The 20541-nt window shown below is 44.5% G+C and overlaps 2 protein-coding genes across 4 annotated transcripts in view; one reads left to right on the forward strand and one right to left on the reverse strand.

Moving 5' to 3' along the window:
* The window catches only part of ift140 (intraflagellar transport 140 homolog (Chlamydomonas)), a 36482-nt gene that overhangs the window by 9395 nt on the left and 6546 nt on the right, over window positions 1–20541 (reverse strand). For 2 of the 3 annotated variants that reach the window (XM_035530816.1, XM_035530814.1), the window contains exons 11-19: window positions 20436–20508; window positions 20123–20214; window positions 19731–19858; window positions 18401–18518; window positions 17822–17943; window positions 16609–16753; window positions 15916–16047; window positions 15207–15242; window positions 14450–14661 (exon numbers count right to left, since the gene is read on the reverse strand). In XM_035530816.1, the coding sequence (XP_035386709.1) occupies window positions 14450–14661; window positions 15207–15242; window positions 15916–16047; window positions 16609–16753; window positions 17822–17943; window positions 18401–18518; window positions 19731–19858; window positions 20123–20214; window positions 20436–20508 (1058 nt within the window). The remainder of the gene's footprint in view (window positions 1–14449; window positions 14662–15206; window positions 15243–15915; window positions 16048–16608; window positions 16754–17821; window positions 17944–18400; window positions 18519–19730; window positions 19859–20122; window positions 20215–20435; window positions 20509–20541) is intronic. The other variant, XM_035530815.1, reaches the window with a different exon arrangement.
* tmem204 (transmembrane protein 204) lies at window positions 55–12547 on the forward strand. Its single transcript, XM_027003116.2, has 3 exons — window positions 55–902; window positions 2440–2595; window positions 12230–12547. Exons 1-3 carry the CDS (start codon window positions 644–646, stop codon window positions 12472–12474), a joined length of 660 nt encoding a protein of 219 aa, XP_026858917.2. The 5' UTR covers window positions 55–643; the 3' UTR covers window positions 12475–12547.

Consider the following 20541-nt stretch of genomic DNA (forward strand, 5'->3'; position numbering starts at 1 on the left):
ACAGAGAGGAAAAGAAAGAAGCCACCCCCCCCACCCCCCCCCACCCCGGGTCAAGCCCCAACACACAGCTGTGAGAGCAGAGAGCGAGAGAAATCAGCACGGGGGAAAGATCGCAATGAGCGGAGAGAGGCAGTGTAGAGGGAGCCCAGCGGCGTGAGCAACAGAGCTGAGCTGGATCTAAACACAAGAGGATTTAATAGAGAGAGAGAGAGAGAGAGAGAGAGAGAGAGAGAGAGAGAGAGAGAGAGAGAGAGAGAGAGAAGCCAGCGAAAGAAGATCCTTGCATTTCGGCTTCCAAAGGACAATCTCTGCGGTTCAGGACAGAGTAAGTGAAACAGAAGAATTGAACCAGAGCGGGAGCATCTGAAAGACAAGGAGTGTGTGTGTGTGTCTGTGTGTGTGTGCGCACACGTGTGTAATGGCCGTGGAGGTTCTTTGGACGACCACGCGCGTCTGTGCCTTCCCAAAGAGTGAGGAGGGCTAGGGACCCCAGCAGCTCTCGAAATCTCAAAAACTACATACACGAACAAGAATGAGCGGAGATGTTCTCTAGCTAACCTCTCCTAGCACACGAGTCTCCTTGCATGCGATTGTGTGCGCGCGCGCGTTAGAGAGTGAGCGGAGCAGCAGGCGTGGGGAGCACATGGCCGTGGGCAGACTGGTGGTTCTGGCGGCCGGCGCCGCGCTGCTCTCCCTGCTGCTCAACGCCACGGCGGCGCTCAGCTCCGGCTGGGTCCTGCAGGTACTGGAGGACGGACGCAAACGCAGCGTGGGCCTCTGGACCGTGTGCGAAAGCGCCGACGCCGACGCGCACGCACGCCCACGTGCGCGCGTGCCCTGCCAGACGCTCGGCTGGGGAGCAGACCTCGCCGGGTATCAGGAGTCACGCAGCACCGTCAAACGTGAGTCTGAGCACGCGCACGTGTGTGCGTGTGTGTGTGTGTGTGTTGCTCATTGTTGACATACTGGGTTAATTTAAGCAAGGAAGGAAGCACAGGACATGTTAAAGTGATGCAACAAGGTGTTGGATTTAGCCTGCCTGAAATGTTCCACTTGCTGAGAAAGTGAGTCCAGTGACTCACTGTACTTCTACAGAAGTACTTTCTGGTAATGGTGACTCGGTCCTACATATTTAGAATGGGACCACTAACACTAACCAAACTAATTTTTGACAGTGAATTAGTATTCCAATGGCAGTAGTATCAGTCATATCAGTCACCAACTACACCAACTGCACCATCAGCAATCACACCATCAGCACCAACCACGGGCTATCCCATGACCAGACTAAATGCTAAGGCAGCACATGACTGGATGTAATTAAATGGAAAGGCAACATCCTTGCAGTCATGTGCTGTGGTACGTTTTGAGGGTGAGGTGCAGTGCTGTAGCTGGGAGGCAGGTGAGGCTGAATGGCTGGGGGGATGGTTACCACGCCCAGACTCAGGCGTGGGAGCTGGGCATCTATACCCGGGCAGCATGCACCACATTTAGACACAGGAAATGGAAGAACATAGCAAAGGATCATGGGTAGCAGGAAGTGAAGCCCACATGGAAGCCCACACTTAGTGACATGTGCCTTTAGGATACTCTACACACAGACACCTGTCTTTAGAATAAGACATATACACACACACACACACACACACACACACACACACACACACACACACACACTCCACTAGGATACTCTATACACATATAAACACACACAAACCTTTTGTTGGGTTCACAGGAACACTCCAGGTTCCTGTAATTCAAATCCTCTTCCCCCCCCCCCACACACACACAGCCAAAGCTTCAGAGTTGTACTCATTTTTATCTTACTTCAGTTCACTAATACATTCACTACCAATGTAATATAACTTTCAAAGCACCATAAAAGGATGAGTTGAATATGAATGTGTATTGATGTCTATTAATGCATTTTGAGCACTACTACTGTGTACTGATGACTATCCATGCAAACTGATGAATATTAATTCATACTGATCACTATTAATGCATAATGATGACTATTTATGTGTACTGATGAATATTAATTCCTACTGATTATTATTATATGTAATGATGACTTTGGGTCTTCTGAGGGTGCAGGAGACACCAGCTTTGCAGTGCTCTCAGGACACTGACACCAGTAAGCTGCATCTTTAAGGAAACTGAACCTTTGTCTCAAACAGCCTCAGCCTGGTCACGATTACGAGTTGATTTTGAGTTTCCTCACAGACCAGTTTTATCGAGGTTAAAAGGTTGAGCAGGCAGAAATTCCTCAGCATACATGTAAATTAATTCAAACTATTTGGGGATTCTAAGTGCTTTATTTAGCATTAGTTCTCACTTTTTATTCTTGTCTGCAGCCCAAAAATCTAAAGATCTGATCTTAGTTCAGTTAGCCAGTAGTTTTTGTAAAGCGCTAATATTCTGCATTTCTGATCCCAGTTCAGTTTGACATGATGCGGGCATGCAACCTGATGGCAACAGTGGCTCTGACAGTGGGTCAGCTGATCTTCCTGTTGGGGGTTCTGAAGATAAACCGAATTACCCATGATTCTCAGTGGTGGGAGGAGGCCATTGCCGCCCTGTTTCAGCTGGCCAGTGAGTACACATGAACCCTAATGTCTGACAAGGTTCTGTACACCACTGTCCAACACAATCAACATAAACTGAACCAAACTGCCCCACACACACACACATCCAAATGAGCCTAACCCCCTCCACAAGCACACACACACACACACCCACACACATCCACATAACACAAGACACACACACCCACACCCCATACCACACACACACACACACACACCTCTCTAAAGAACACACAGATCTCCAAAGAGTTAATACAAAAACAAACAAAAACAAAAAAGCCAAACAGGGCACATCCAGAGTAGGGCACACCAGCAATAACAGACACTTGCATGTAGTTCCACCAGGGCTCTAAGGCCTCCGATCTGGAGCAGGGCAGACACAGCAGTATCTCTCTACACTTCAGCAGTCCGTGTTTTGGGGCAGAGGGAGTAGAGGGAAACAGCTCTGAGGATCTCCAATACAGCTCCAGCACACAGAGACCACCCACAAGTCAAACAGGAAGTAGATAGGGAGGAAAAGAACTCTGCAGGAACCCAGCTGGAGCTTATCAGATCAAATGCAACGTTCTTAGAGAGACCTGCCCATGCTCGTGCTAGAACCAGACCAGAGTGTATGTGTGTACGTGTTTGAGTGATTATCGAGGTGTTTTCCAGAGAGCAGTGGATATGTATTATAGATCAGATTAGAGCCAAGGAGTCAACGTTCTACAGAGCATATTACTAGGTGATGAGTTTAGCTGTAAAGTGTTGGCTGGAGAGCAGAGAAAGAGCATTTGGGAAACAGCTGCCTGAGCTGGAACAGTCAGACACTCTGATTTCTCTGCAGCTGTCTGAGCTGGAACAGTCAGACACTCTGATTATTATGTGACTCTCTGAAGTGGAACCGTCACTCTGACTTTGCGCTGCTGTATCAGTATGTTTCTGGTGTTTTGAATTTTTGCGTGCAAAGTGCTAGCAGGGCAGCAAGTTGATAGCCTATAAATTCCTGGCCAAAACCATCTGGATACACAGAACTGCCGCTGTGATCTTTTTGGGTGGGTGCAGGGATTTGTGTGTGTGAAGTAAGTGTTAAAGTGCATATAATGCTAGCACACTATGGCTATGGCACTTACCGACCCTCCCCACCCTGTTAAAATCAGTCCTGCACAATTTCTGCTCACCTTCATTTCTATTTCCACTCATGAATAGTACACAAGCAGCTACGCATGTGCTGTTTCCAAAGACTCCACTGCTCTGCTTAAGTTACATGTTTCCATGGAATCATGCAGTGCATTTTCAGTACTCAGTCAGATTATGTCTGATACAATAAACATTCCCAAGGTCTGCTCGTCATCGCATTAAACACATTTTTGGTTTAACAACCAAATTAAATAAACAATTTTTTTTTTACTGGGGTTACATTTACATTTCTATGTATTTGGTAGACTTTCTTCAGTTGTAGTCTGTATCAAGGCTTTCTTGCTTGCACCCATGTACTGAAAATGCAGAATCTGCCACTGCTTGTGTGCCACCTTCGCTGTGCTGTAAACATCACTGTGATTTCTGCAGTGTACGTTTGGCATCATGCCACGGCTCCCACAGGGCACACAGGTGCCGCCCCTGCCTGAGTCCTTCCAGCTGTGAGGATAAGTCTGACCCGGAAAATCTCCTGCTGGGTGCTACATGTGTGAAATGGCAACTCTGGGTAATGTCCGGAGCAGTGTTGATGGTAGTACAACACCGCATTAGATATCACATGACTGCAGTAGTGCAGTTATCATCACAGTCCTAGCCAATCCTGGCCCCTATACAAATACATCTCACAGTCCTAGCCAATCCTGGCTCAAATACAAATACATCTCATAGTCCTAGCCAATCCTGGCTCAAATACATATACATCTCACAGTCCTAGCCAATCCTGGCTCAAATACATATACATCTCACAGTCCTAGCCAATCCTGGCTCAAATACATATACATCTCACAGTCCTAGCCAATCCTGGCTCAAATACATATACATCTCACAGTCCTAGCCAATCCTGGCTCAAATACATATACATCTCACAGTCCTAGCCAATCCTGGCTCAAATACATATAGATCTCACAGCCCTAGCCAATCCTGGCTCAAATACATCTCACAGTCCTAGCCAATCCTGGCTCAAATACAAATACATCTCACAGTCTTATCCAATCCTGGCTCAAATACATATACATCTCACAGTCCTAGCCAATCCTGGCTCAAATACATATACATCTCACAGTCCTAGCCAATCCTGGCTCAAATACAAATACATCTCACAGTCCTAGCCAATCCTGGCTCAAATACATCTCACAGTCCTAGCCAATCCTGGCTCAAATACATATAGATCTCACAGCCCTAGCCAATCCTGGCTCAAATACATATACATCTCACAGTCCTAGCCAATCCTGGCTCAAATACAAATACATCTCACAGTCTTATCCAATCCTGGCTCAAATACATATACATCTCACAGTCCTAGCCAATCCTGGCTCAAATACATATACATCTCACAGTCCTAGCCATCTCACAGTCCTAGCCAATCCTGGCTCAAATACAAATACATCTCACAGTCTTATCCAATCCTGGCTCAAATACATATACATCTCACAGTCCTAGCCAATCCTGGCTCAAATACATCTACATCTCACAGTCCTAGCCAATCCTGGCTCAAATACATCTCACAGTCCTAGCCAATCCTGGCTCAAATACAAATACATCTCACAGTCCAAGCCAATCCTGGCTCAAATACAAATACATCTCACAGTCCAAGCCAATCCTGGCTCAAATACAAATACATCTCACAGTCCTAGCCAATCCTGGCTCAAATACATATACATCTCACAGTCCTAGCCAATCCTGGCTCAAATACATATACATCTCACAGTCCTAGCCAATCCTGGCTCAAATACATATACATCTCACAGTCCTAGCCAATCCTGGCTCAAATACAAATACATCTCACAGTCCAAGCCAATCCTGGCTCAAATACAAATACATCTCACAGTCCAAGCCAATCCTGGCTCAAATACAAATACATCTCACAGTCCAAGCCAATCCTGGCTCAAATACAAATACATCTCACAGTCCTAGCCAATCCTGGCTCAAATACATATACATCTCACAGTCCTAGCCAATCCTGGCTCAAATACATATACATCTCACAGTCCTAGCCAATCCTGGCTCAAATACATATACATCTCACAGTCCTAGCCAATCCTGGCTCAAATACAAATACATCTCACAGTCCAAGCCAATCCTGGCTCAAATACAAATACATCTCACAGTCCAAGCCAATCCTGGCTCAAATACAAATACATCTCACAGTCTTAGCCAATCCTGGCTCAAATACAAATACATCTCACAGTCCTAGCTAATACTAGCTCAAATACATCTCACAGTCCTAGCCAATCCTGGCTCAAATACAAATACATCTCACAGTCCTAGCCAATCCTGGCTCAAATACAAATACATCTCACAGTCCTAGCCAATCCTGGCTCAAATACATCTTTAACGTTAAAATTCTAAATCTAATTTAGAAATGTGTTCTAAAGAACCACTAGTATTTAAAATACTTGCTGGACAGCTGGACTATGAAGGGTGGACTATGAGGGGTGGACTATCAAGTCAACGTGAAGGTTAGACAGAACTTTCTTTTGACAGATAACTGATGGGAGCTAAAGTAACCTAAAAACATCACCTCTAAAATCCAGGCATCGTGTCTGATGAGGAGAGCAGATTTACTGGAACACTGGGGCACCACATGTAAGCCAGCAGTTAGCCCACTGTTAACTCACTGGCTGTTTACACATGTCAGGAAACACAATGCAAACAACCTAACCACTAATAAAGGCTGATAGCATATGCCAAATTTAATATATATTTAAAGAAAAACATTAATATCACACTGTATGCAACTTTTTAACTATTTAAAAAGTAAGTACTTTTAACTATTTTAACTACTTTTTAACTATTTATACAGTAGAACGTATGCATGTTGGACCAGTTTGTGATTAAGATGACTAGGTCTGAAATCTGATATACGCTACATGTATTAGGGGTTAAATGTTCCAGTGACTTGCAATTACTGCTACATTAGAACACCTCACAAAATGGCTGAATCCCATTAGTTTAGGCTGCTAGACAGGCAGCAATCTAGCACTGTGCACACTGTTAGCAAAAACTCACATCGACACCCACACCCAAAAAAACTTGTTCTACATTTGTTCTACTAAATATCGAACAGATTAGCTATTTCTGTCCGTCTTTCTTCCAAGGCCTCACAGTTTGTAATAACTAGGTAATCAATCAATACCCTGTATATGTTAAATGGGGGTAATTATCACAGTATATATGCTACACGGGGTAATTAATACACTACACATGCTAAATAAGAATTAACACACTAAACATGCTAAATGGGGGTAATTAAGAGACTAGATATGTTAATCAGGGTAATAAATGCCCTGTATATGCTAAATGGAGGAGTGTGTATAAGGTTTCTTAGGTTCTTAACAGGAAGGGTCAATGACGCATAGGCTGTGCATGGCTGGTGAGCCATCAGCTACGTGGGGGCTGAACTGTGTCAGTGGCACCAGGGCAGTAGGAGGGTGATGCTTCTCAGTGTGGGAATGTCATTGGAGCGGTAGTGTTGTTATTAATGTATGTGTTTGTTATTGGTGTGCGAGGGGTTATTTTTAGCCGTGCGGCGGGAGGGAGCACCAGAGACAGGCGAGCGTGTGCTCGCGTCAGCCAGGCGCCAGGATATCCCTGTTCTGCTGGGGAAATGCCTGCCACTACCTGTTATGCAAAGGAAAGGAGAGGAAGGGGAGACAGGGACAACGCGCGCGCGTGTGTGTGTTTCTAGGACAATAAAACAGTACAGTGTGAGCTCCAAGTCTTAATGTGAAAATGTGTGTATAAATGTGTTTATGTGAGTGTGTGCATGCGTGTTTAGGTGTGAGTGTGTGTGTTTAGGTGTGACTGTATGGTGCGTGTATGTGTATAACTGTGTATGTGAGTGTGTGTATGCGTGTTTAGGTCTGAGTGTGTGTGTGTGAGTGTTTAGGTGTGACTGTATGGTGCGTGTATGTGTATAACTGTGTGTGAGTGTGTGTATGCGTGTTTAGGTGTGTGTGTGTGTGTGTTTAGGTGTGACTGTATGGTGCGTGTATGTGTATAACTGTGTATGTGAGTGTGTGTATGCGTGTTTAGGTGTGAGTGTGTGTGTGTGAGTGTTTAGGTGTGACTGTATGGTGCGTGTATGTGTATAACTGTGTATGTGTGTGTGTATGCGTGTTTAGGTGCGAGTGTGTGTGTGTGTTTAGGTGTGATTGTATGGTGCGTGTATGTGTATAACTGTGTATGTGAGTGTGTGTATGCGTGTTTAGGTCTGAGTGTGTGTGTGTGAGTGTTTAGGTGTGACTGTACGGTGCGTGCATGTGTATAACTGTGTGTGTGTGTGTGTGTGTATGCGTGTTTAGGTGTGAGTGTGTGTGTGTTTAGGTGTGATTGTATGGTGCGTGTATGTGTATAACTGTGTATGTGAGTGTGTGTATGCGTGTTTAGGTGTGAGTGTGTGTGTGTGAGTGTTTAGGTGTGACTGTATGGTGCGTGTATGTGTATAACTGTGTATGTGTGTGTGTATGCGTGTTTAGGTGCGAGTGTGTGTGTGTGTTTAGGTGTGATTGTATGGTGCGTGTATGTGTATAACTGTGCGTATGTGAGTGTGTGTATGCGTGTTTAGGTGTGAGTGTATGTGTATTAATGCGTTTAATGTGAGTGAGTGTATGCGTGTGAGAGTATGTGTATTAATGTGTTTATGTGAGTGTGTGCATGCGTGTTTAAGTGTGAGTGTATGTGTGTAAATGTGTTTAAACTGTGCATATGTTTAAGGGCTGTGATAGTGCATTGTTAGTTTACAGAGCACAACCTGTGTTTGTTAATGTGATCAGGATAGTAGCTCGCTGAAATGTAGATATAGATACAAGAGGATGTTTAACCAGGACAAAACTAAAAGGTGTTAAGCTGTGTGTGTGTGTGTGTGTGTGAGTGAGAGAGAGAGAGTTGGGTGGGGATAATTGAAGTGCTAATTAACTTTGCTGTACAGGGCTTCTGTTTGCATAAGGTGAAGGAACAAACTGTCTGACAAAATAAAAAATGTCCCATTGCACTAAGACAGTCTGTCTCTCGCACATACACATTTAACTTAACACACTGTATAAACTAAGGAGTGACAGGATTTCCCTGGAAGCAAAGAGGAACGTCCAAATGGAGAAAGCCAAGCCAGCTGTACTGCTGTGTACACCCATACCACCCGAAACCTCCACCCTTTACACATATTCACCCACACCACCCCTGAAACCTCCACCCTTTACACATATAAACCCACACCACCCCTGAAACCTCCACCCTTTACACATATAAACCCACACCACCCCCGAAACCCCCACCCTTTACACAAAAACCCATACCGCCCCCGAAAACCACACCCTACACACCGACACCACCCCAGATGACCCCATGTGTGTACATCCCCCGTATAGTACATACCCATGCACTACATACCCATCTACTGACTACATTCAGTACTGGTCATTCAGTATTGAGCCAGCATAAACACATCAGTCCGCAATCATACTGCCAACACAAACATTTAATAGTCAGTTAATAACAAATTGAATAAAATGTTTGAGCTGTTCCTGGACTGTTCAGTGAACTGGACTGCAGTGATGTAATTTTCCTTTACTGATACGCACTAAACGACTTTATCCATGTTCCTGTTGCAGACACATCTTCAGGACCAGTAAACACATGATTCAGACAAGCCACACTTAGAAAAGCACTCACACCCCCAGGCCAGATTTAAAGAAAACACTACATGCCCCCAAAGAACTATTGAAGGAACGTGGTAGAAATAACCAGAACAACAGTAATGCTCGTTTGGTTGTTTCTTGCATCTTTGTTGCGGTGTTATGCATCTTGATTTAGCTGTCATTTATAGCACTTTATAATCACTGTTTATAGCACCTTAATAATTGCTCATAACACCTCAATTACTGCTTAGAGCAGCTTAAACACTGCTGCTACTTACAGCTTGGTCTGGACTGCTATGACATCTATCTGATCACATCATGGAAAGTGGGACTAATGGACTCCAAGTCAAATGCACTCCTGGGTCAGCGGTGTGTCTGTATTGTTGTCTCGGTTGATAAAAGTGTCTGCCAAGTGAATAAAGGTTCATGTAGTCATCTTGGCAACGGGGACTCTGTGTCTTGCATGAACCCAGTCCAGGAAGGACTGTGGAGGCAGACAGAACACACACACACACACACACACACACACACACACACCCCTACACACACACCCCTACACACACACCCCTACACACACACCCCTACACACACACCCCTACACACACACACCCCTACACACACACACAAGCACTGAGGGCTTCCGGGAATTCCCATGTGAGCAGGGGGCAGTGGTCATCTCTGGTGTGACCTTTCAGGTGTGGCTTCAGAGAGAAAGATCCAGATCAATATACACGATCTTTTATTTTCACAGTAGGACAGGAGAGAGAGAGAGAGAGAGAGAGAGACAGCATGAGGAGGAAACCATCAGAAAATGGCTGAAGAGAAAAAAAGACAGGATGCAGATGAAGCCTATCGCTGTCGATAGAGATATCGAGTCACGAAATGTGCTGCTGAAACAGTGGTTTTCAGAGTGAGGATCTGAAGAAACCATTTAAGCTCAGAGCAGGATGATAATTGTATTAATAATAATTGTTATTGTTAATATTAGACTCTCAGCCCAGAATATTACTGTGATTTCACTTTGTTGTGCTGATGGTATACAACAATAGCTGTGATGGTCAGTGGACTCATGAGCTGAGCTCTGGGCCGGCACTAGGGACTGTTGCCATGGTAACGACGTGGCCCTGGCTAGCGGCCTACTACCTGCTGCTCTATAAACACAGATGGAAACGGGGTCCATGAGACACAGGAGGACAGGCTCAGAGACGTCCTGACCAGACTGCCCCACCACAGGCAGCTTTGTCCAACTTCCGCTGATGAGCAAAATGATTAGTGTTACAGGATCGGTGTCACCATGATTACAGACTTCACTGCAGAGTGACACAAGGGAGTGTGAGACTTGAGACATGAGAGGATGGTTATAGAGAGTGAGGCAGCAAAGACAGCATGCAACACACACACACACACACACACACACACACAGTATATGACCTTGGCATACTAAGACACTGATCCAGAGGTAGAAGGACTCACCAATACAATGGAGAGGAAATGTGAGCGGATTACATACTCAGACAGGGAGACCAGCCTGGAGTCATACTGTGTGCGCTGGCGTACGCGTGCGTGCGTGCGTGAGAGAGAGAGAGATTATTCAGGTTAGGCTAAATGGGAGGTGTGTAAGGAAGGATGAATGGAAGAGATGGGGAAGGAAACCAGAGATTACAGCATGCCAAAAAAAAAAAAAAGATTCACACAGGCATAGAGAGAGAGAGAGAGAGAGAGAGAGAGAGAGAGAGAGAGAGAGAGAGAGAGAGAGAGAGATGCAGAGGTATTCCTTTCTACTGTTTCCACATCCTCTTCTGGGTGGCTGCTGAGTTTCTGGGAAGCTTATTATTAACACACGTCCTCTCCAGCACAGGAAGTGGGAAGAGCCAGTGCCTTTGTTGGCCTGTCAGTCAACACCTCTCTGCCAAGCACTCAAACCGGTAAATGACTAAGTCAGCTCCATTAATAAAAACTGAGTTTAATAAACTCAGACAAAAATAACTTTAGCTGTGAGTGAAGGTGGTGTACTTGAGGGTGAAGCACAGGGAAGTCCCTTCTAAGCACCAGCACCAACAGTGCGGAAATCTGTGCAGCTGTCACTGTTCCACCTGGTTCACATGGACACGCACCGCTACGCCTGGTCTCCGCTGCCCCTGGGGTAACTTTACTTGGTGCTGCCGGGTACAAATTCCTCTCTGAAAAAAGATCTTAGCTGTGATCAGTTTAGCAATTCTGACCTTCTTAGTTAAGCACCACTGGTGGAGCTGGCCCTAGAGGAGCGCGCACACACACACACACACACACACACACACACACACACGCTTAATATCATATATGTGATATGTGGCAAACCTCTGTAACCCAAACACAGGTGACCCATCTACATTGTCCTAGGTGGTGTGCACTGAGGTCCCAGTGAAAGCGTGCAGGATGGCTGTTCTCCTGCAGAGTTTGCATTCAGCTCTCAGTGTGTGTGTGTGTGTGTGTGTGTGTGTGTGTGTGTGTGTGTGTGTGTGTGTGTGTGTGTGTGTGTATGTGTGTGTATAAGCACAGGGCAGAGAGGATGAACACACTCCTCTCCTCTGCATTCAGCTCTCAGTGTGTGTGCGTGTGTATAAGCACAGGGCAGAGAGGATGAACACACTCCTCTCCTCTGCATTCAGCTCTCAGTGTGTGTGTGTGTGTGTGTGTGTGTGTGTGTATGAAGAGAGGGCAGAGAGGATGAACACACTTCTCTCCTCTGCATTCAGCTCTCAGTGTGTGTGTGTGTGTGTGTGTGTGTGTGTGTGTGTGTGTATGAAGAGAGGGCAGAGAGGATGAACACACTTCTCTCCTCTGCTGCAGGTTTCGTGCTGGTGATTGGGCTGGTGGCCTTCTACAGGATCGGCCCATACACACACCTCTCCTACTCCTGCTACATCAACATCACTGCCTGTCTGCTTGCCACGCTTGCCGCTGCCATGCTCATATGGAACATTCTACATCGCCGTGACGACTGCCTGTCTCCGCCGGTCATCGTCATCAGCCGATCTCTGGCGATGCCTTTCAGACCACGCCTGGACAACGACTACGTGGAGTCCCCATGCTGACACACGCACTCACACAAACACACACACACACACGCACGCACGCGCCCACAAATGCACAGAAATTCACACACGCGCTCACACGTGCGCACACACACACACACGCACTCAAACAAGCACACACTCACACATATATGCATGCAAGTACTTCTACACGCATGCACACACACATGCATTCATATATGAAAAATGGGAGTCTGAGGCCTCTGGACCCTGATGTTGTCAGCAAGGATGCTATGGAACTCTGGGAGATCATATAACATCTCCCAAATCCCACTAAGAATTCTGCTGGAGTTCCAGGTGCAGCCCACTCTGTGATGAACTCTGGCCAGCAAGAGCTCACTTCTGCACCGATGCCAGAAGTCTCTCTCTCTCTCTCTCTCTCTCTCTCTCTCTCATACACACACACACACACGCAGAGCTAAACCTTAGCCCAGCAAGAGCTCACCTCTGCACTGCTTCTACAGTGACACCAGCAGTGTCTCACACATGCACGAAAGTGCACGCACACACACACACACACACACACACACACACACACACACGGGACTGCTGGTATCACAAAAGAAACTGTCTGTACTAACCTGACCATGATCAGAAATCAAGCTGGATCTTGACAGTGTTTATTCTGCTCTTACTGAACACACAGCTATATACATAAATATGGTATATGTACTTGTAATACTCTTCAAATATAGACAGCAATTCAAACATTAAAAGGTGAGTAATTTGGTACCAAAATGGGTCTCTTTATAAGTAGATATCTATATTAAGTCTGTGTGTTTTAGCATTTGTTCATTTGTCTATTTGATCAGATAGTGAGACAAACACTCACTACAGAAGGAATTCTCCACAGGAACTATGAACCTTCCCGTAACGGACATTTATAGAGGAAAATCAGAACATGGATCTAAATGCCATGACACTTCAGAGCCCAGTGAAACAGATATGCTTTTAATCACTAGTCAGCTTATGGTACCTGCATTTAACTTTATAGGGTTGGGTTGAATTATAATTATAGAATTCTAATTGAAATAATATTAAACTTATACATCACCACTCTATTCAGCTGGGCACTTTTATCCTCATGAGGATTAAAATGAATAATAATAATGTAATATTAATTAAAATATAATAAACTTATTACAAATTATTCTGTCTATGAGTGAAAGCTGTGTGTGTGTGTGTGTGTGTGTGTGGTGTGTGTGTGTGTGTGTGTTTGGAAACTGATAACCCAACAGTGTGTCAAGGACAGACAGAATATGAGGAAATGAGCTAGAATCACACACACTCATGCGCGCACACACGCACACGCACACACACACACACACACACACACACTCAGTGAACCTTAGGTTGACCTTAAGATTCCACTGTGGCAATGTGTGCGTGAGTGTATTTGTGTGTTTGCACATGACAGAAGCACGTCAGAGAGACACGGAGAAGGAGAGTGTCTACACTCAACATTTGAAAAATAAACTTAAAAAGCCATATTAGGTCAAAAGTGAGGAGATCACAACCAGGAAGAATTTGAGCCAATAAAACAACAGGATATGTCTCACCTTACAGGAACCAGCACAATACCTCAGTATATAGTTGCGCGCGTCTGTGTGTGTGTGGTGTTGTTTGCGTGTGTGTTGTGTGTTTGCTGAAAACAAGCATCAGTAGCTTCAAATGAGTTAAACCTTGAGTTTTTCCCTTTTTATCTCTTACAGAGGTATATGTAGCAGAGCACATTAAAATACTGCAGGTACACACACACACACACACACACACACACACACACACACACACACACACACACACAGGACTAAATCTGCAGGCTAGAATGAGTAGTGACCAATGGGAATGAGCTGGGGAGCCCTCATTACTGCAACCTAAAAAATACTGTCATCCTTACGCACTTTGTGTGTGTGTGTGTGTGTGTGAGTGATTGTGTGTGCTTGTGTGTATGAGTGTGTATGTTTTGTGTGTGTACCTCTTGATGAGTTTGATGGCTCTGAAGGCCTCATCCATGTCTCCAATGGTCAGATAGAAGCTGAAGTTAAGCATGGCGTCTCTGGTCTGCTTCTCACAGCTCTCCAAACCAACAAAGTCACGGAGAGCCTGCCGTACCACCATGTGGTGGGAGGCTGGAACTGCATGAGGTGCTGAGTGCTCCATCTCCTTCTTGGCATCACACTCTTCTGGCTATACACACACACACACACACACACACACAATGAGAAAACTGGGTGTTACAAACAAAATTCCTAGTTAATCCATCAACGAATAATATTTCCTGTAGATACTGGAAACTGTATCAACATCCTAGCATAGGGTGGGACTTGGAACTCTTTTGAACTTCTTTGGCCACTTTGTCTTTGAACGGATGCTTTACAGATGAAACCACTTGTTCAACACAAAACATTTATAATTGAATAAATAAACAACTAAGTGAACAAGCAAGCAGTTTAGAGGCCCAGAACACAGAAAGGCTTGAATGCAGACCCAGCAGAGCTAGGCTCTTGGGCCTGTGAGGGGAACACACAGTGACGTTGACCCACCCTGTCCAGCAACTTTAGTTTTATGGTATTACTCAGAGCCATTAGATACAGAAGGAAAGAATAGAACACAGGAAAAAGAGCTACTAGAAAAATGAGAAAGAGAGAGAGAGAGAGAGAGAGAGAGAAGAAGACTGAAAGAGAATGAGAGGGAATGAAAGAACGAGGGGGAGGAGAGAGGAGTGTACTCACATGAGGGAGAAAGACTCCACCTCTCCGAAATAAGAGCTGATTAGAAGCAGAGCGGATGGCAAGCAGAACAGACACAACGAAAAACAAACAAAGAAAAAAACAAGAACAAAAGAGTAAAAAGCCCCTGATGGAGCTAGAGGGAAATTAGGGGAATAGAAAGATAGTGAGCGTGTGCGTGTGTGTGTGCTGAGGGCGACTACAGTAAGGCAGATCCAAGCAGATAACCAAACAGATGATGAGCAAGGCAGTAAATATCAGGTCACTAAGAGAGACAGTGACAATAAGGGAATGGAAGGAAAAAAAAAAAACTTTTTAAAAATAATTTTATTTATATTTATCTGTCATATCCATGCATGCTATCTGCATAATAGCATATATTATATATCTTACACAAAACAATTCCCCCAACCAGCTAAACTACAGCTCCATGATGGTTTGTAATGAAGAAATATTGGATTGGTATCAATTTCAATCAATATTTAACTGCAAGACATGGATATCAGATCCGTAGCAGTGTTTTGCCATCTCTACAATGTATTGTTTGTATGTGTATGTCTGTCTGCATGCTTGTGTGTGTGTGTGTGTGTGTGTGTGTGTGTGTGTGTAGCTTGCAGGTTTAGTAGTAGTAAGGTGTGTCTAGGGCCAGCAGATTTTGTAGGCTAGAGGGTTTGGGCTGTGTGTGTGTGTGTGTGCGTGCACGTTTGTATACCTTGCAAGTGTAGTAGTAGTAAGGTGTGTCTAGTGCCAGCAGACTCTGTAGGGCATGGGGCTTGGGCTGTGTGTCCTGTAGAAGGAGGCCGTGCTCCTGGGTGATGAAGAACGTCACCACCAATACATCCACCTATCAGAAAGCAGCAATTTCACATCAACCAATCAGTCATTTTAATACATTTACCCCTCACATCACAGACATATTCACCAATTACATAACACAGTCAGTATAACACAATCTACAGTTACAGAATAGCCACTTGAACAAATCCCTCAACCAGAGAACACTGATTTTAATACAACCACCTATCACAGGATAACCATTTCAAATCTTCAAAGAGCGCAGACATTCCACATATCAACCAATCAAGTCAGAGCAAATCATTTTCAGTACATCCTCACACACCAATGTAAATTCACTTATGAAACACTGAACACATTCTGATTGAACACATTTATTAATCAGAGAAAAGCCATTTGAACTGTTACTTCTTACAATGATGTATTAAAAACAAACAAACTATACTACTCGTACTACGCATGTTTGACTTCTCATACCAGTGTTGGAGAAAACGACCATAAGAACTGGATAATGAACTGTAATGTAATTAACTATCCAGTACATCATTCAAAGTAATTTTGTAACTTATTTAATTGTGAAAATGTGAAAACACATCTGATTTTGCTCTACCTTGTCCATGGTTTGTGACTGGCTGGCAAGGTGGAATTCAGAATTCACGAGTGCTGTTTCACACACAAAGAGGCGGGGTTCAGCCTCGTCCCAGAACTGAGAGATTGGGTAGCGGCCAGCAAGCTCCGCCTCATTACCGCGAGTCCTGCCAGACACATTAACAATACGCACAGAAAAGCAAAAAGCTTTTTGGGGAAAAAAGCTGAAAATGTTAAAGCAGCATAAAAACAAATTGGCATCTTGAGACCAGTCATGTGTGGGGTTGCTTCTCATTCAAGGGAGTGGGTTTGCTCAACATTTTGCCTAAGAACACTGACATGAATAAACAATGGTATCAAAACATCCCCCAACGATCCAGGAGCAATTTGGTGATGAGCAATGTCTTTTCCAGCATGATGGAGCACCATGTCACAAGGCAAAAGTGATAACGAAGTAGCTCGGTGAGCAAAACATTGAAATTTTGGGTCCATGCCCAGGAAACTCCCCAGATCTCAATCCCATTGAGAACCTGTGGTCAATCCTCAAAAAGAGGGTGGACAAACAAAAACACAGAAACAGATCAACTCCAAGCACTGATTAGGCAAGAATGGGTTGCCATCAGTCAAGATTTTGCCCTAAAGCTGATATCCAGCATGCCAAGGCAAATTGCAGAAGTCTTAAAAAAGAAGGCATAACACTGTAAATATTAAGTCTTTGCTTAAACTGGATGTATTTTTAATAAAAAGTTTTTAAAAAAAACTTATGAAATGCTTATAATTGTACTTCATTGTACCAAACAACTGACAAAAGGATATAAAAAACTGAGATAGTAAACTTTGTGAAAACCAAAATGTGTCAGTTTCAAAACATTTGGCTACGACTATACTCATGAACATGAATCTCCGACTCCTCCTTGTACCTGGCACAAATAAGGTCGAGGTGGTGACGGAGACCATTCATTCATTTATGGTCTTGGGACTGGTCTCTTGTACAACACTAGCGTGCAGCTTTAGATGTAGCTAGGACTGATGCATTGTCTGTGCAACTCTTTCATTACTGACTGTAAAGGTTCTGTGGATTTCTAATCACTCAGAGATTTACGGAAGAAGCAACTTCATCAATGTACCCTAAACTTTTCACTCACCCTCAACATTCACTTATATTCTCACACTCATCACATTCACTTCTATTCTCAGACTCACACAGACGGCATAGTCAACATTTCCATGTGTACCTCTGCGTGTCATCTGGCTGAGACAGGCCACTGAGAGGTCTGCCAGTGAAGAAGTCAAAGTGAGATAGTGTGTCCATCTCAACGTCATAAAAGTAAACCTTGTGATCTGGACGTCCGTTTATCTGCACACGCACGCACACACACGCACACACACACACAAAATTAGAGCAAACTTTAGTGAAAGCATGTGTGACGTAAATAAAGATCAAATTTTAAAAATGTCCCAGAACAAAGTTACTCCTATACGTGCGTAGGTTCAGTAATAATATTAAAATAATACTGTGTGCGTTTGTGTTTTTGTACTTTGTGTATGTTTGTATTACATTGTCTGTGTAGTGTGTGGGTATCATTGCGTGTGCATCTGTGTGTATATGACTGCAGTATGTGGATAGGTGGTTGTGTGTGATTGAGTTCTCTGTGTTTATGCGTACCTGGGTGACCAGCATATTGAGTTGATGTGTGTGAGATTGTGTTTTCTACTATATGTACCTGTGTAACTAGCATACTGAGTTGGGGTGTGTGTGTGTGTGTGTGTGTGTGTGTGTGTGTGTGCGCGTGCATGTTTTCTACTGTATGTACCTGTGTAACCAGCATACTAAGATGGTTGCCGCTGGCATTGCACTTGACTGATCTTAGAGCTCCCAGATCAGGAATGAGTTCAGCCATATTTTTAGCATTACATAATGGCTTGGCCTCTCTGTACACACACACAAACACACACCATAGACATAAAACAAACAAACTGCACAATATATAAACTGTATTATATAATTATGTATAACCTTTGAAACTTGCTATGCTTTTAGCTACTTGTCATCATGGCACTATTTCTAACTGTTAAGAGCAGAACAGTGGCACATAGAAAACACAGGTCCAAAAGCTGCGTTCTCTGTACAACACACTGCTTTAAACATTTTTTCAGACCTGAAGAATTCATCAAACCTTGCTGCAGCACAAATGTTTTGCACTTCTGGGTATCAACATTGAGCGCAATGTTTCAACAGTACTTTAGTTCAATGGTGTCTTGAACTCAAACCTACTCTACTGGCTTGGAGTAAATGACAAAGCCATTTTTGTAAGTCACTCTGCACGAGAGTGTCAGCCAAATGCCATAAATGTAAATGTAAGGACATGCAATGCTACCACCCTGTTGCAGCTGTAGTTACGGTCAGATGACTGACAACAGTGATAAATAAAGCGCACATTTAAATACTGTCTGACTGTGCCACCACTGAAACGCTCCTTCACTGTTGTCTTTACTTCCTGGCAACGTGAATGTATGATGAAAGAATGGGAAGTTGGATTAATGTAAGAATCACATGAATTCCGGTCTGGCAATTTAGCCACATTGCCATGTAAGGTATGCGTATTGGGTTTCAGTATTACATATGAAAGTGGCCCAAATCGGAAGTGAAAACATCAGATTCAGTTTTTCGGTTTTTGCTGTTCACAGTGCCATTCAAATGGGTTTCACAGTGTCCAGCCCTGTGTGCAAAGCAGGTGGCAGAGCTGAGCACCACTGGCCTTCTGGGGTCAAACATTCTGGCCTGCAGGATCCCTGTCTGGTGTGGGACCTGCTCCGCCAAAGACAAAACACAGTGTGGATGCGAGGACGGACCAGGGCATTATTGGCTCAAGTTGTGCTGCCTTCAGGGAGGTTTCCACCGAGCGGTGTGGAAGAAAGGATCTGTCACCCCTCAGTCTGTTTAACACACTGCCATAGAGCACGGGGGCCAAGTCGACCAGACGCACGAACAGCGCCCACCACAGGCAGACAGACTCCTGAACAGACAGCACTCTACTCCCGTCATACCGGCTGCTCTTATATTCTCTCCATCATGAAACCAAAATTCTCTCCCACACTGCTGGTGTGATAAAGAAGTGTGCACGTGTGTGTGTGCATGCACACCTGCGTGTCAGGTCAAAGACTCTGACATGGGCAGCATCTGTCGCCACAGCCAGGTAGGAGCCGCCCACGCTTAACAGCACAGGGTTCCCCTCTGCCTCAGAGAACACCAACAGCTGTTTTACAGTGCCCTGGAACACAAACACAAACACCACATCCACATTTATGTGTAACAAAAAAACACAAAGAGAGAGAGACAGCAGGTTACAAAGTGTGTGTGTGTGTGAGAGAGTGTGTTTGTACCACTGACATGTGGGGTGTGTGTGTGTGCTCTACCACTGACCTGTGGTGTGTGTGTGCGTGTGTACTCTACCACTGACCTGTGGTGTGTGTGTGTGTGTGTGTGTGTGTGTGTGTGTGTGTGTGTGCGCGCGTGTGTGTACTCTACCACTGACCTGTGGTGTGCGGACCTGTACCCGGTTAGGCTCCACAGTGTAAATATTCTCCTCATGTACCGCTAGAGCAGCAGAATCACACTGGAAAGAACCTGCAGAAAAAGTGAGACAGAGAGAGAGAGAGAGAGAGAGAGAGAGAGAGAGAGAGAGAGAGAGATCGAATTGAAAGAGGGAAGAGTAAGAAAGAAAGATTTTATATATTTTTGAGTTGTGTAGCTTTTCTAAGGACTTTTTTCTTTGCATTTCAGAAGTGATGAAGAGTCTACATGAGATGAGCAAGTCTGTGAGATGATGGGGTACGGCTGCTCTGTACCTGTGTGGCGTAGGGCTTGTCCTGACATCTCGTACACTGTTACACCTCTGCCATCCCAGACACTCACTGTGTCCTGCAAGCGCACGCACACACACGCGCATGCACG

The sequence above is a fragment of the Electrophorus electricus genome, chromosome 10 (assembly GCF_013358815.1).
Source record: "Electrophorus electricus isolate fEleEle1 chromosome 10, fEleEle1.pri, whole genome shotgun sequence".
Classification (NCBI taxonomy): Eukaryota; Metazoa; Chordata; class Actinopteri; order Gymnotiformes; family Gymnotidae; genus Electrophorus; species Electrophorus electricus.